Raw genomic sequence first — 16,052 nt, 5'->3', positions numbered from 1 at the left:
GGATTGGGGCCAACAAAAGTTAAAGTAGAGAGAAAAAAAATCTAACAATTGCCTCTAATTTCATCTAGGGGCTCCTTTTATGAGGAACTGCATGCCCAAGTAATGTCACAGTATAAAATCAAACTAACCCCTCCTACACACACACACACACCACCACCACCACCACCACCACCACCACCACCACCTCCTCCTATACTACCCTTGATAAAATGCAGAATTAGTTCATTACTGGTCCTAATAGACAGCATTACCTAAGTCGTTTTCTTGTCTCAGGGCTGCCAATCAGCAGATCAAAAGAAAGATACAAAAAAAAAATCTCTTTAAGTGTGATCATATCCACTTTCCCCCATTTCAGTCCCTTTCCTTAGAAATCAGTCTGCTCCAAAAAGAAGGGAAGAGAACACCAACTGACCCTCTGAGAGAAGGATTCCCAAGGCCTGCGATTTGCTGACATGTGGGGAGTTATGATGCTGTGAGAACAGTCCTGATGACAGCAGAACTATCCCACACTGCTCCTAGGGTGTCTAGAACAATCCCAGGGATAATGATAAACTTCATATGTGAAGGGAGAGGGCCCCTCCTGACCCAACAAGCCGCCAGGCACATGAAAGAAACAATATAAACTTGATTTAAATGTGGGATCCCTTCCAGAAGGCTTAATTATCTATTGTATTACCACATTCCCGTTATTCAGCAGTCTCTTCTGTCTCTGACTGAAGTCCAACTACAGCATTTGTTTGGAACAAATTCAGGGAAAACTCCAAACTAACCAGATCATAGAGGACTCAGTTAAATCAGCAACAACAGTTATATAAATAGAAATCTTCTAGGCTGGAAAATATGTGGGCTGTCTGCTAGCTTTCAGGACCCTTGAAGACAATTGGATCCAGTCTATAAAAATCTACACATTAGGTATCCCTAATGTTTGATATCACAGAACACAGCTTGATCAATGTCTAACTAGTTACTTTTATTTGAGGACATCTCCTGAGCTACAAAATTGCTCATTTTGGAATGTTCATAAATCAGTATTTACATCCGGACCTTAGTCGCTTATTTCTTTTTGGGGGAAGTCAGAAGATCAAGTATTCCTCGAGGTGTCAAAGTATTAGGGACAAAGAGTAAAATATCCTGACATTTCAAATCAATGGCTGTACCTAAATAAACATCGTCATTTCAGTTTTTTTAATTAGAAATTTTTGGTTTAACAATTTGGTTTAAAAAAAAAAGTTGGTGTTTGACTCAAGGAAAGTGTAACCACTATTGGACAGAATGGTATTTTCACCTTTTAAGGGGCTGCCTGACCCAAGGTATTCACAGCTAATAATTCAAAGACAAAAATCTCCCCATCAGCCATGGATGCATACAAGTGGCTAAATAAGCAGGACAACCCCAACTTCATGAATGTGTGTTACTGTTGCATTGTACTTAGGCATGTGGAAACAACATTTGAACTTCATGACTTTTGAAGAAAAAGTACTGCCTGAACATTCCCTTATGAAATGTTCCACAATTTACCTTCTCTGCATCTCAATTTTTAAGGGACCACAACTCCACCCAAAAAAGCAAGGAAAAAGCAAAGTCATGTTTACTAATATAATAGAAAGTGTTCTCTAATTCTTTCAGTACAACTCTCCAAATAAGAGTTCTATCCTGAGTGATAAATATCTGGTCATTCCAAACAGTTTCTGATCAATATCTAGTCCTGCACTTCAGGTGTGCAAGTTTTCAAGGAATTCTTGATAGTAAGGATTACAGATGGAAAGTTTTAGGCTATAAGCCTCCTGAAGGCAGGCTGGGAGATTCTTCTGGCCATTTTTTCCCTTACTTTGTCCAGTGTCTTGAATAAAGAAATTGTCCTTAAGCCTACTTTTTTAAATCATCAATTCACTTTCTCCTACCATAAGTATTCTACAGAATAATAGCATCAAGAGTTTCAGATATATATATATATATATATATATATGGTATATATATATATATATATATATATGTATATGCTTTGTTCTAAGAGTATGTTTGAAATGTGGAACAGAGGATTTGGGGAGAAAAAAAAAAGAATACATGAATCTAAAATGCAACCCTTGAGCTGACCAATACTGAGAACACACTAGAAACTAAAGAGCACAGCATATTGATTGTAAATATCTGTGTTTCAATAGATATTTTTAAATTAAAAACCTTCATGGTTCTACCAACACCTCTCTGAACAATACATACAGCTCACACACACCCCTCCTCTGCAAAATCTCCTTGGTTCTGGCCAACAGCTGGCAAGTTGATCCCTGCAATTTTCTCTTTGCAGAAATAGCTTTGTGAGGGGAGAACTGACCCTCACCAGCTAATAAGCCCAAACCCCACCAAACCTGGAGGGCTGAAATGGAAGGCACATTGTGGTGTTAAGTACTTTACAACAACTGTTTCTTCTCCTCTTGACACAGCCTGACTTCCTTAAAGAAGATTTGACTGGCCAGACAGCTGTGTTGACCCTTAAGCCTTCTTTGATTCCTGATTTTTTTTTTTAACAAACAGAATAGAAATTCACAACCCAAATCCTCTCTTAAGCTCCAATACTTTTGAAATGTGCTAGTGTTGTGCCTGAAGGATGTGGACATTTCAGTAATCTATAAACAGAAAGATAAAGATTGGATCCATACAATACCAAAATCAAGAAAGAGAGCAGGAGGAGGGGAGGATGAGGACAAGCAATCAACCAGACCATTTAACTCAAGGTAATACTTAAAATTGTGTAGACCAAATCTGCTTAATTTCCTAAAAATTGTTACTTTTTACTCAGACATTTGTGGCCATAAACAAAAACCCAGAACAGAGACAAACATGTTTCCAAATGTTAATCATAAGGGTCATTTCCTGCAATGGTCAGGATGTTCATTTTTTGGTATAGTTCTGTATTGGTCAACTCATCTAAAACTGAGTATGCATAAGGTTGTGAAAATTTATTTTTTAAAACAACAAATATGTGTCCTGTTCTAAGATAAGGAAACATGGACTAGCAGTGTGTGTGTGTGTGTGTGTGTGTGTGTGTGTGTGTGTGTGTGTGTGTGTTGTGTGTGTGTTTACTAAGTCTAATCATTTGGTCCGTTTATCCACAGCTTGTCAGCTCAGACAACATGACCACCAAGATATCGCTGGCATTTCTTAGTGTGGTGCTTAGTCCTCTCCAGTACGTCCCCTTTCATTTTGTTTTAAAAACATCATGGAAACTACATTTTTAGGCACATCAACCCCTTTTTGGATTAGCTTCAAATAGTGCTGTCCACTTTATTCACCAATGACCAATGCAGCATTCTCAGATGCATACACCCACACAGTCAATATAAATACCAGTTTTAATGTACAGAGACAGAGCACTCTTTTGTACCACTTTTCTCTCCCCAAACCCTCCACAGTACTGTGAAGCTAATGCTCCTAAGTTAGCCACTTTCCTGAGGGAAAGTAATTGATTCTCCTTACTTCCCTGAGCTCCTCCAGGTCTGCCCAGCCCAGCAAAAATAAGGAAAACTCACATTCACTTGGGAATTACAGAAATCTAGCTTCAAAATAAACCAGTCGCTTAAATACTTGCCGCCCAACTCTCCCAGAAAACAGAACATTCGGGCTGACAGGAAGAGAATCGAACCTGCTGTGTAGCAAAAAGCATACTCAAGACTAGACTTAAGTGAGGATATCTTTAGGAAAGGAACGAAAGGACGGCTTTCAAGTCAGGCCCCAATTTCTGGCCCCCTAACTCCTTCACTGGAGGGCTTATCAAAAGCCAAGCATACTGGAAGAGAAAAGGCCATACACTGTGTGCCAACTTGGAGCAGCAGCAGTTCCATTTCCAAGCCCAATCTGTCGCCAGTGTACAAACCCAAGCAGGAAACATAAACCGTGGCTCCATCCAACCTCATAGCCCATGCACGCGCACGAGAAATGCTCAACACACCTGGGTAAAATTGTATGGGAACCAAAAAAGCCACATCGGTCACTGACAGCCCAGTGGTCACTGACAGCCCAGAGGACAGGCACCAAGCTCGGAGGACGTCACAGGCCCACAGAGAGTGGTCCCTGGGAATGGCCAGGTTTAGGGAAGGGGACTGGGAAGACTAAAACTGGGGACGAAATCAAGAAAGAAATAATTTCCCGCGCGCTTCTGGTTGTGGTAGTGCGCAAAGGCGCAGAAGCCGACCGCCTGGGGAAAGTGCGGAAGACCCACCCCCGGGTGAACCAGAGTCCGTGGGCTTCCGGGTGGGTACCTTCTACGCCTTCCAGAAGAGGATGCGGATGAAGGAAGAAAAGTCCCCAGAGCACACCGAGGCCAGTGCGCGCGGGGGGCAAGGGAGCGCACCAGCAGCGCGGCCACTTACTTCTCGTAGTCATACTTGCAGTAGAGCTTTTTGTCCCGGTAGAAGCAGGTGGTCTCCAGGGGCTCCTTGCAGGAAGCACATTGCACACACTGTTCGTGCCAGAAGCTGTCGTTGAGCCGAAGTAGGAACCGGTCGGAGATGACCCGCTGACAGCCCTCGCAGACAGACTTTGCGCTCACTGTTCTGCCTGCAGCCGCAACAGACAGACGCCAGTGAGCCGCTGGCGCAGGTCAACCCTGTCAAACCCGCTTGCGATCGCTCCACACCCATCGATTTCCAGGGGACCCTCCACCCCAGGAAGAAGCACCCTGACACCAGCCATCATCAGTCCTGAGGGGAGGGGGAGGGGGAATCAAACCAAGTGACAGAAATAAGTGGTGACGTTTTCTCATAAACAGGGACTGTATAGGGAAATTTAAATTCTAGAGGAGGAGGCAGAAATCATCGGGTGGCATTTTGTTATCAAATATAGTGAAGTATGAGCGCAAGCGGATTTACATTCTGTAAAATTAAGGTTGCAAATAAAAGGGCGTTTCTGAGTTTATTACGTTCCAATTACGCAGCAAAACGCTGTTTAAAACGAACGAAAAAACGTTTAAAAACAGAACGAGCAAAAACCAGGTCTGCGTTTTTCTTTGATAAAACACAATCATACTGTTTTGTTTTCATTTTTTTAAGAGGGAAACTTGAAATTTTCTCTTTTCCTAAAAAGTCCCATGGGTAAAGTCTCACCCTGGGCAAACGCAGTATTGGTTAAACCAATGAACCCAAACTATCTTTTGGCTTGCGTGCAAATCGCAGATGGGCTTTTCATAATTAAGAAGTGTCAAAACAGACGGAATTTAAAATCGCAGCGCCAAGGAGACACTGAGCACTGGGTACTCGATGCTAAGGCCTGGGTACGCGCCCCCAATAGCGGTGCGCGGAGAAAGATCTCCCCGAACTACTCACCAACCTCGGGGAACCCGCTCCATCCTACCCTTGGGCCTTTATGTATTTTTTTTTTTTGCCCCTTTAGTTTGCAGATCTAAGCGTCCATTTTTTTTCATGGATGACGCCTGGTTGCCTTTGTTGGCACATTTCATAACTATTTAAAGAAGTCCTCGTTCCCACGATCACACGCTTGAGCGCGGTGTCCCAAAGGACTGGCCCTCGTCCGTGTCCCTGCGATACTCTGTTTCCCCTGAATCGTTTTAGGAAAGAGGCTGGAAGGGCTGGGTAAAGCAGCGAGATGGTTCTCAATTTTAAAGTTCTGTTTGTTTTCTGGGTTGGTCGGTATCCCAGACCATGCCTCCAGGCGTTTGAGCGGATGTAGGCCGGGCCGCACACAGGGCAAAACGCTACGCCAGCCTTGTAGACTTCAGTCCGAACCCGCTATCAGCCGGTGCAGTGCGGGCTCTGGCCCGCCTACTCTTCGGAAGCTGGACGGGGGGTGGGGGGGGTGGGGGTGTCTGGACACTCTAGGAACCGAGGCTGAAAAGCCGAGCACAGAGTGCGTGATTTCGTTTGGGGGATGGGGGGTGGGAATTTTTCTCTGGATTTGGTTACTCCAGTGCAAGCGTCTCATCCCTTGCCTTCAATCCGCTGTAGCGGTTTCAAGGGAAGTAAAGGGGAGAGGGGCTTAGATGACAAAACGAAAAGTTTCTCAAAGAAAGAAAAAAGAGAGAGGGAGAAAGAAAGAAAGAAAGAAAGAAAGAAAGAAAGAAAGAAAGAAAGAAAGAAAGAAAGAAAGAAAGAAAAGAAAGCAGCACACCTTTTATTCAAATCTGAAAAGGACTAAGAGTAAAGTGGGTAAGATCTCTAACAAGAATGTCTACACTGATTTTCAGAAAGACCTGTATTCTTGGGGTCTGTGGACTCGGCGTTGCTCCGCTTGGGCGAGAAGGTCCTGGGTGGAAAGGACCCGCGGAACCCAGGATCCGGCTTCAGTTAATTAAAGCCTGGGCGAGTGCCCCGCAGGGCTGCCTAATCCCCGCGTTGCGCTGCCCACCCGCCCGGAAAAAGAAGTCCCTCGGCCTTGCCCAAGACTGGAAAGGGGGTTAGAGTTGGTGGGGGCAAGAAACCGCCTCGAACTTGGGTGCTCCAGGCCTCGGGTACTTGCGCTGAGGCCGCAGAGAAACGGGTGGCATTTATGAGCCGTCGATCAGCTCCGTGATTAAAAAATCCAGCCCTGGGTAGTTTTTAATCACTTGCCACTCAAGCGCCGGCGAACACGCTTGCCCGCCCCTCGCGGCTTTAGGGAATTCGATGCCCGGCTTGTGAAGCCTGAGGGAGGCTTACTGGTTTTGTCTAGACAGGGACGACTCAAGAGGACTGACGGACACCGACAGACTAGGAGTGCGGTGCACGGGGCGCGGGAGGCTAGCTCCCCGGTCGCTGTCAGGGTTTCCAGAGCTGTCTGGGCCTGGAGTGCGCCCCAGGGCACAGGGCCTCATCACTCACCCAGCAACGAGGAGAAGGAGGCTGAGGTTTCGATGGCGCTTTGGAAGTTCTCCTCCATCTTCAGGCCGTCCAGCATGTTCGGACCGAGCCAGGAGGACCTGTAGAGGAGAGGGAAGGATGCGCCTGACTTCCGTGTCCGAAGGGACTCGGCGCTCTCCGGGGGCCTCACTCCTGGGAAAGGACGAAGGAAGTGTCCAGGGTGACCCGAATGAACCGGGAGGATCGAGTCCCGCCTAGAGAAACACGGGGCGGGAGGGGAGAGACGAGTCACACAGCGCACTGCTCTGACTGATCTGATTTCACTTGAAGTCAACGCGTTAAGTACCTAGGCCTCCCTCCTCCCCCCGCCACCCCCACCCTGCCTGTCCGCAAGTTTCCCATCCTGAGATCGACTCCGCCCAACCTGTAGTAATGTGGGCCCTGGGGATGTCTCATCTGGGACTCAGCTACTGGGTACGACAGCAATAAAAACAATTTTAAAACAAGAGGGGGTGCTCTTCCCCGCCTGTCTGGGCCCAAGCACACCAGGACATACCCCGAGGTCCCGGTCACCCCGTGTCACGGCCCCTCACCTGCCTGGGCTGGGAAAGAGGCAGAGTAATGAAGCGGAGGGACGTCCCGCCCGCTTCCGTCGTGCTGGCGCGCGCGCTGCCGGGGGGCGCGCGGGAGTGGGCGTGCGGGGCGCGCGGGGAGGTCCTCGCGCGGGTCGGCCAGGGCCGGGAATGTCTGCAGGAGCAAAGAAGTCGCCTCGGGGAGGAGCCGCGACTGGCCCGGCTCACTCTTGGATGCATTTCAAATCAACTTTCAAAAAAACACGCCCGCCCGAGCCGGAGCTTAGGAGCCCGCAGCCTTCCTTACCTGATGGGCGAGCCAGCTCCCCGGCTCCGGAGCAGAGGGAAGTTGCGGGCTGCCGCGGGAAGCTCCGGCGGAGGAAGGCGTCACCCCCGCGGCTGCAAACCCCAGCAGAAGCCCCGATTCTGGCGCGCTGGGGAGAGAGCAGGAGTGAACGCCGGCCCCCCGGTTCCACTCCTCAGCGCGCAGGGGCCGGGCCGGGACGTGGCCTGCTCGGGACGTCCGGCCAGCCCGCTTTGCTGTGCGGGGAGAGGGGAAGGCCGGATGCAACTCCGAGGCTGGCAGTTCGGGAAGACAGAGGCCTGGGGTCCTGGGTGCAAGTCGGCTCTGCTTCTCCGAGGCGGATCCCGCGGTTTCTGACAGGGGCCGCAGGGCTGCGTGCGCCGCAGAGCGAAGGGGGTGGGGTGCGCAGGGCGGGGGACTGGGAGCGCGTCCCGTGGCGGGGCCGAGGTGCTGGGTTTCCCAGTGTGGCTGCTCAGCCCACCTCGTGGCCGCCGCCTGGTGCGCCCCTCTGCTGCTGTGACCTCCGGGGCACACGAACTTTCCTCCCGGCCGAGTGGAGCTGGTACCTTGGGGAGCCGCGCCTGAGAGTTCGCGGAGATCTGCGCGCCCGCCGCCTGGACCGCGCGCCGCGGGGCTGGCTGCAAACGGGGTCGCTCTCTACTCCCGACTGCAAGCGGTCACTCCGCGCCAGTCTTCACCTGGGCAGCGTCGGTAATTATGCGCATCCCACCTCCCCACCCCAAATCCCCGCAGCTCTAATGACTCAGACCTTCCCTCATCACTCAAGGGTTCCTGCAACGTCCCAACTTCCTTTAGGTTCCAAAACCTGTTCACCGTTTCGCCCCGAACGTAGCCAGTTCACTGATGGGATGTGCGGCTCTAACAAGACCCACGGCAGCATCTTGAATCAGACTCTCCAGAGAGACTAGGTAGGATCCCATCCCTAGACCGTAAACTGACAATAGCAATGAGGAGAAATTTAGCTAAGGGGAAGAAGTTGGGGGGGGGGGGAAGCGCAGGGACCGGAGGGGGGAGTGAAATGCTAACTCCCAGTACTCTCCTAACTTGAGCTGATAATGCCAGCTTCTGTCTCTCCAGGAGCAGGAACGGGGTTCACAGAACTCTGAATTCCAAGAAGTGCCTGACCCCAGGTGGTTCGATAAATCGATCATAGCACTGACTAACTCTGTGCCAGCTTTGGTTATACAAGTTAACTCATTCAATCTTTACAATTATTGGCTCCTTATTACTAGTGAAGGAAACGGGCTGCGTATCATGCTGACATCTGAATACTCTAAAAAGGCCCAATTCAATTCCCTGGGACCTTCTCGGTAACTACACTGAACTCTGAACATTGAGTCGGAACTGGCAGGCCTGCTGGCCAGGTGAATCCAGGCCGAGGAGATTTCCTGAAGCAAGGGTTTTCCATTTTTCTAAGGACAGGACTACGTCCTAATTTTAAAGAAAACACACGGGCAGCAAATTGCTCCAGTGTGCTTTGGGAGCAATGACTCCCTCCTACCATTATAAGTGCTTTCCACCAATAGGCACAAACTCAGAGCACAACTTGAGAAAAGTAAGGGGAGAAGAGCATCGTTTAATGCCGTAGATTTGAATGCTGCTTTATTCTTTTCAGGATAGTTTCACATGTGTGATTTTGCTTGATCTTTACAACAAACCTGTGAGGCAGGCAGGCAGAGCAAATAGTTTTATCCATTGTTCCAGATGAATCTGTGAGGCGTAGGACATGTGGGAGATTTTTCTGATGTTACTCAGGTGCTAGTGGCATATCTCCCAAGGCCTGGCCTTTGTCTTCTCTGCCACCCCCCAGATAGACAGGATGGGGAAAAAAATAGAAGTTTGACAGAGAGCAAAAGAATGAGCAGAGAAAATCCAACCATAAGGAATACTTTTAAGTGGCCAACAGACTTTTAGTTTCACTAAAAGCCTTGAACATAAGAAATATATTTACCTAGCAGATGTGTGTGTGTATACTTCAAAAATTAATAGAGTCTCATTTGATCTGAGTGATCTGAGACCAGACTCTTCCCAACAGTTTTTGCATGTGGAAGGCAGCTTGATTAATATAGATTACACAAGTTTGTGTTGGGACTGTCTTCTCCCATCAGGCTTGGGAACTTAAGGGTAAGGACTATGACAAGCCCTACCATCTTAGTGCAGAATCAGGCACAGAGAAGTGATTGGCAGTAGAATTCATTTGGCCAAGGGTGAGTGGACCTCTCAGGAGAGAGAGGAAGTGCTGAAGGCCCTGTTCCCAGGAATCAAAACCTCCTGTTTATCCAGGCACCATCCATGGTGGCTCAAACCTGTAATCTAGGTATTCAGAAGGCTGAGATCTGAGAATTGAGGTTCAAAGCCAGCTGGGGCAAGAAAGTCCATCAGACACTTATCTCCTATTAACCACCAAAAAGGCAAAAGTGGAAGTGTGGCTCAAAAGGTAGACTTTCTAGTTTTGAGCACAAAAGCTCAGGGACAGTAACTAGGCCCTGAGTTCAAGCCCCAGGACCAGCACACACACACACACACACACACACACACACACACACACACACACACACACACACACACATCTTCCTCTTTGGAGTAAAAGGGCTGTTGTGCTATTCAGTCTGCAAGGTCCCCTGAGCCTAAGCATTGTGAAAATCAACATAACAGTGGGTCTAATAGCACCAGCAGATCCTTGGAGTATGCTGACCAGCAGCTGGCTAGGTATAGTCTTCACTGATGGATCTAAGTTTTGTATGTTGACCAATAAAGGTACAACATCTTGATTGAACATTTGGCTTCTCCCTATGAATTGGGAATCATGTATCTCCCTCCTACCCCAGGACTGCATCAATTCAATTGTAGCTACCTCACAGACTTGGATGGATGGTGGATGGACAGGGAGAACATTCTGATCACACCTTCTGACTTCCCATTTTAAGTTCCAATAGTGATGTTTGCCTTTTTAATGAGAGAACAAGATGCCACAGAGCCACTATCAGAAGCCTTTATGAAAGATAGGCTATATTTGCCTTTAAAAATATTTTCTGATGGAGGGAGGGAAAGTGGGAGAAAAATGAAGGAATGGGTACCAAGTTTGACAAAAACGTACTTAGTACCTTATGTAACTGTAACCTGTTTGTACATTACCTTGACAGTAAAAAATAAAAAATACTTTCTGAGAAATTGTGGGAGGTAGACAGGCTTCAGAAAGGACACACACACAAAATTTATACTTTCAGAGTTGGAGGTGATGGGTAAGCTCATCTGGTCCAATGGTTTGGTTTTGTGGTGGGTCACAATTTGTTTACATAGACCTGCCCTCAAGGCAGGCCTGGATTCATCTGGGGCTAGTGATTCAGAAAGTGAAAACCTGCTCCCAAACACCTTCAGATGAAGGCAGAGCTGCCCTCACTGTCTTGTCCTCTTTCTAGCTAAGCCGAGTCTCATAGAAAAACCTCATGAGTCCTTTTCTGTATTACAGAGTACTAGTATGGCATATCTTTGCCACATTGTATCATCATAAAGTTGGAGTTACTGTACAATTGGTGTTTGGATCTTAGTGTGAAACCTACAATTATCCCTTCTAAGGCATGGGCAGCATCTTAAACACAGGGAATATTGCCACTTCAGGCAGATTCCAAGAGACCCAGGGATTCTGTCTTGGCCTAGCAATGTGCCCTTAGGAAGAAATGTAGGGTCTGTTTGAGGGTTGGTTTTTTTGGGGGGGGGCAGGGAGGCAGCTGTTGCTATAACAAAATACCTGAGGAAAAACAATAGAAAAAGCGAAAGGTTTGTGTTGGCTCACAGTTGCAAAGGCTTCCATATATGGTTGCTGACCCTTACTATTTCTGGGCCTATGGTAAGACAGTATATCATACCATGATATACTGAGCAAAGCTGCTCACCTCATGGTAACAGAAGGGAGGCTAGAGAAGGATAGGATAAGGAGGAAGAGGAGGAGAGGATGCTTCTACATCAGGCCTTAGTGACCTACTTCCTCTAATTAGATCATGCTTCTAAACTCCCATTAAGCTATGCCCATTCATTAACCGTCAAGCCACTGATGAGATTTAACTCTGGTGGTCTGAGCACTGTGGTCTGAGCAACTGAGCAATCAACACCTGAGCCTCTGGGAGACATTCTAAATCCCACCCTTTCCAGGGTGATCTGGAAGCAGCTCTCACTGGAGACAAGGAGCAGTGAAGGACTATTCACCAGGCTCTCTGTGCAGGGACCTTGTAACCTGAGGGTACTTCTTCACATGGGATTTTCTCCTCATCCTATTGTGGTACTTTGCAATAATCTGTCTTCAGACAGTGAATTGTAGATGAGCTGAGACTTGTAGATTGGCTGTAGAGTTACCCATTTAAGGTAAGAAATAAAGAAATAAAAGTACCAGACTGGTGAATCTTTGTGGCTTAGCTTTGGAGAGAGGAATGATGTTGGAGGAGTCAGAGACCAATGTTCATTGAGAGGGAGGAGGGGCACGGGGGGGGGGGGAGACAGATGTCCTACTATAGAGTGAAGATGACAGGAACATATTTTTTTACTTTCCTTTTCTTGCTCTCATTTCTGTATTTTATTAAGGGAAACACAAAGGGAAAATTGTGTTATTTGTTAAAAAATGTCAATGTGCATTTCAAGGAAGAGGAAAAGAAACAGAAACATTGCTGCCTAGACAGAGACAGCAATGCTGTAATGGGGGGCAGCCAGAGCCTGGGGAGGGGAAGGAGGACACCCTTGAACTGTGCTCTCCCCTCACCTCTCATTACTTTCCCATGAATCCCTAGGTCTTGTGCTAACATTCAGGTCTGTTAATGGAGCTGGAGGAACAGCTGCCTCAAAACTTTGAGATGAAAAGGGAATATCCTAAATCAGCCTCTGGAATAGGAAGGAAACCAGGCAAAGAAAATGTGAAATACTTTCCTAACATTCATGAGATTCTTCTTCCAGAACAGCAAGGAACAGCCCTATGCAAAAAAAAAAAAAAAAAAAAAAAAAAAAAAAAAAAAAAAGCAACACAAAGGTGCCATTTAAAGCGCCATTGTTCAGGAAACTTATAATAGAATGATCTACATTCCCACTCTCTCTTCCTGCTGGACCATGAGTGCTTTAAGAAAAGCACCCAGATCAGAGTCTCCTACAATTCTCCTGTGAGCAGCGCAACGCCTCACACACCAAAGAGATCTGCTGAACATTTATCTGTTCCCTTCAAATAGAGAATGCTTTGACAACGTGTCTACTGTAGTAGAATGTGGTACACTAGAAAGCGCAGAAGTGGGCTTTGGAAGCAGAGAGGCCTGAGGTCAAACACCAGCCTGCTACTGGTAAGCTTTTTAACCTCAAATTATTTAACTTCTCCATGTTTCAGTCTCCTTATCTGTACAAGGAAAGGGAGAAGATATCCCTGGAGAGTTGTGGTGGCAGTTAATAGAGATGTTGGATATGAAATATCTCTTAATCTGGTCAACTTAATATTCACATGCCTTCCATACTTCCCTCTAACCTTCCCACGAAAAGGAGGGTATAGATATTAAAGGAGATCACTCTGGCTTTGCTGGCCTCCAGTGTGCAAACAGGAACGATGCCAGCATTCAGAGTCCATGTGTCTAACAGCAGCAGTTGTCACTATGTGTATCACTGAGACTGGGAGGGCCAGTGCTGGAGACACTGCAGGAGGTTAAGAGGATGGGCCCTGGGGTCAAGCTGACCAGGAACTAGTCCTTGATTCTGTCACTTGCAATGGTCTTAGGCAAGTTTCTTAATCTTGATGAGCTTCAATTTCCCAAATTTAGTAATTGAGGAAACTTGCAGTAGTGTGGAGGGGAGGGGGCAGTTAATGGAATGGCATACAAAATTCCTAAAACAGTGACAGGACATAGTAAGAATTTAAGGCATTTTGACTGAGACCATCGTCATTATATTATCCGATGGGGCAGTAGCTCCTCCAGGATCATGTGCTATTTAAATTTGTAGTCCTCGTACCCAGCAGTTGGACATAAGAGAATGTATCTTGAATTAAACTAAACTGAAATGAAAATAGTCACTGGCACTAAGTAAGGTGGTATCTTGTCTGGCTCTAATTTCCATTAGTAACCTGAGATTTTATTATTCGTATTATTTTTTTTAAATAAAACACCCCATGTTCTTATAAGGAATTCCCATAGTTCAGGTATCCTGCCATCCTACATGAACTCATTACTTCTGAATGACAGACACTGCCTTTGGCTTCCACACCTGAATCTTCACACCAGAAATCTGGAAATAACTGCAGAAAAAGGAGAAACACAAAGAATGACATCCCCAGGCCCTGATTCATTGAGGAAAGATCTGGAACAGTTAAGGTCTGTTAGCTCCAGGGCCTGACGTACCTGCCACACCTCAGTTACTGCAAAGTGAATGTGCCAAGTGGATGAGGCAGTATCCCCGGACACAAAGTCCAGTGGCGTAGCTGTGGCTTCCTGGCTAAAGCCTTTTGAGTAGCTGAGGTGTCCACTGATGGGGTAAAGCAGCTGCTGTAGTTTGAATCTATAATATCCCCCCAAGACTCATGGGGTGAAGATTTTGCTTACAGTCATTATTGGTAGAACCTTTAAAAGATAGGGCCTGGAGGGAGGGTAAACAAATTCAATCATGCTATTCAGTAGACACTATGTGGAAAATGACCTATGTAATCTGTCCGAAGGGATAGAAGGGGGGGAAAACTTGTGGAAAGCAAAGGAGGGTGTGACATTGTCCAAGAAAAAAAAGAAATACTCATTATCTGACTTATGAAATGGTAACCCCTCTGTACAACACCTTTATAATAACAATAAAATTATAAGTTTTTAAAAAAAATTGGGGCCTACCGGGAGGTCTTTAGGTCATTGGGTGCACGCAATTTATGGAGCTTGAAGCAATTTATGGAGCTCAGCCCTTTCCTTATTTCTCTTCCTTTTTGCCTTGAGACTAGAGGTTCTGCTCTGCGGGGGATCATGGAGACCCTTCCTGTGAACACATACTCACATTCCTCTGATGGCTATGCTACTCAGTGGTTCATTTATATAGACAATACATCTCATCTGGTTTCCAAATAGGATTTGAGATAAATACTACCGATATTGAATTTTTTAATTAAAGTTACATTCTAGGAGCAGAAATGCAAATCACCGCCTTCTCCCCCACACCACTAATCATAACCTGAGAGTGACATTTGAATACTGATCAAGGTTAAATGTCACTGTATGTTTACAAGGTGAAACACAAATAAAATAAAATAAAGCCCTGTAACATAATGACCATATCTAGTAGCCTTCAGGAGATAGTCTGTAATAAAAGAACACAAATACATTTTGCAATAATGGACATTCCATCTATGACCTCATTAACAGCATTCAAATATTTTTAATTGACATACTGACTACATCTCATCTCTTTTTAAGAAGAATTTTAGTAAGCATAAAGCTAACAATATATGCAACAAATCCACAGAACTACAAAATGAAGAATAGATTTAAGTGGATAATGAAGATATAACTGAGTTCTTTCTGAGGATGGGAACTAGGAGTTAAACAATTTTTTATCTAACATAGTTCTGTGCACATAATTGGTCCCTGTGATAGAGAATATTTTAACTAAGCAAGGTACTCAGCCACAGTATCAAATTTGCCTCTGAGCTTCCTGGTAATTACATTTAAAAAAAAAGGGAAATAGTCTACAGATATTGGAGCTGTAACTGAATTTGAATGAACAAATTAAAAAAAAAAAAGAAGAAGAGTCCCCAACCAGGGGCTGATCGTTCATGCCTGTAATTCTAGCAACTCAAGAGGTTGAGATCTGAAGATCTCAGATTGAAGCCAACTGAGGAAAACAAATCCAAAAGACTTTAATCTCCCATTAGCCAACAAAAAGGTAGACATGGAGGTATGGTACACAGGGTAGAGCACTAGCCTTGAGCACAAAAGCTAAGCAAAGTATAAGGCCCTGAGTTCAAGCCATGCTACTAGCACAAAACAATGAGGGGTGGGGGAAGACCCTTAGCCCCACAGTTCTAGATTTCTGGGCCTGTGTATGTTTATGTGTGTGTGTGTGAGAGAGAGAGAGAGAGATGGGGGGAAAGAGGAAGGGAGGTAGTAAAGAAGGAAGGAAAGAGAAAAGAAGAAAGGAAGGGGGGAAAGTACCCCTTTTTCTCATAGCTCTAGATTTCTGGGCCTGCATGGATATAAACTGAGTCCTACTCAGGCCTCCACCCCAGTCCCCACATAGGACCTTGTAAAACCTGTATATTTTTTTCCTGAGCATATTAATAGCATTTAAAACCTTCATTCTTTGCTGCATCTGAAATGTAATTCCATTTCAGGGCTGGGGGTGTGTGGCTCAAGTGGTAGAGCACCTGCCTAG

At 46.1% G+C, this 16,052-nt stretch overlaps 1 protein-coding gene across 1 annotated transcript in view; it reads right to left on the bottom strand.

Moving 5' to 3' along the window:
• The window catches only part of Lmx1a (LIM homeobox transcription factor 1 alpha), a 137,449-nt gene extending 130,557 nt beyond the window's left edge, over positions 1–6,892 (bottom strand). The window contains exons 1-2 of the mRNA XM_070034056.1: positions 6,810–6,892; positions 4,368–4,554 (exon numbers count right to left, since the gene is read on the bottom strand). Coding sequence (XP_069890157.1) covers positions 4,368–4,554; positions 6,810–6,885 — 263 coding nt within the window. The 5' untranslated portion in view covers positions 6,886–6,892. The remainder of the gene's footprint in view (positions 1–4,367; positions 4,555–6,809) is intronic.
• Positions 6,893–16,052: the final 9,160 nt, after the last annotated feature.

Source organism: Dipodomys merriami, unplaced genomic scaffold (genome assembly GCF_024711535.1).
Source record: "Dipodomys merriami isolate MVZ:Mamm:240054 unplaced genomic scaffold, mDipMer1.0.p SCAF_24, whole genome shotgun sequence".
In the NCBI taxonomy this organism is placed as follows: domain Eukaryota; kingdom Metazoa; phylum Chordata; class Mammalia; order Rodentia; family Heteromyidae; genus Dipodomys; species Dipodomys merriami.
Note: the sequence above shows the minus strand (reverse complement) of the source record. Positions and strands in the feature narration are given on the sequence as shown.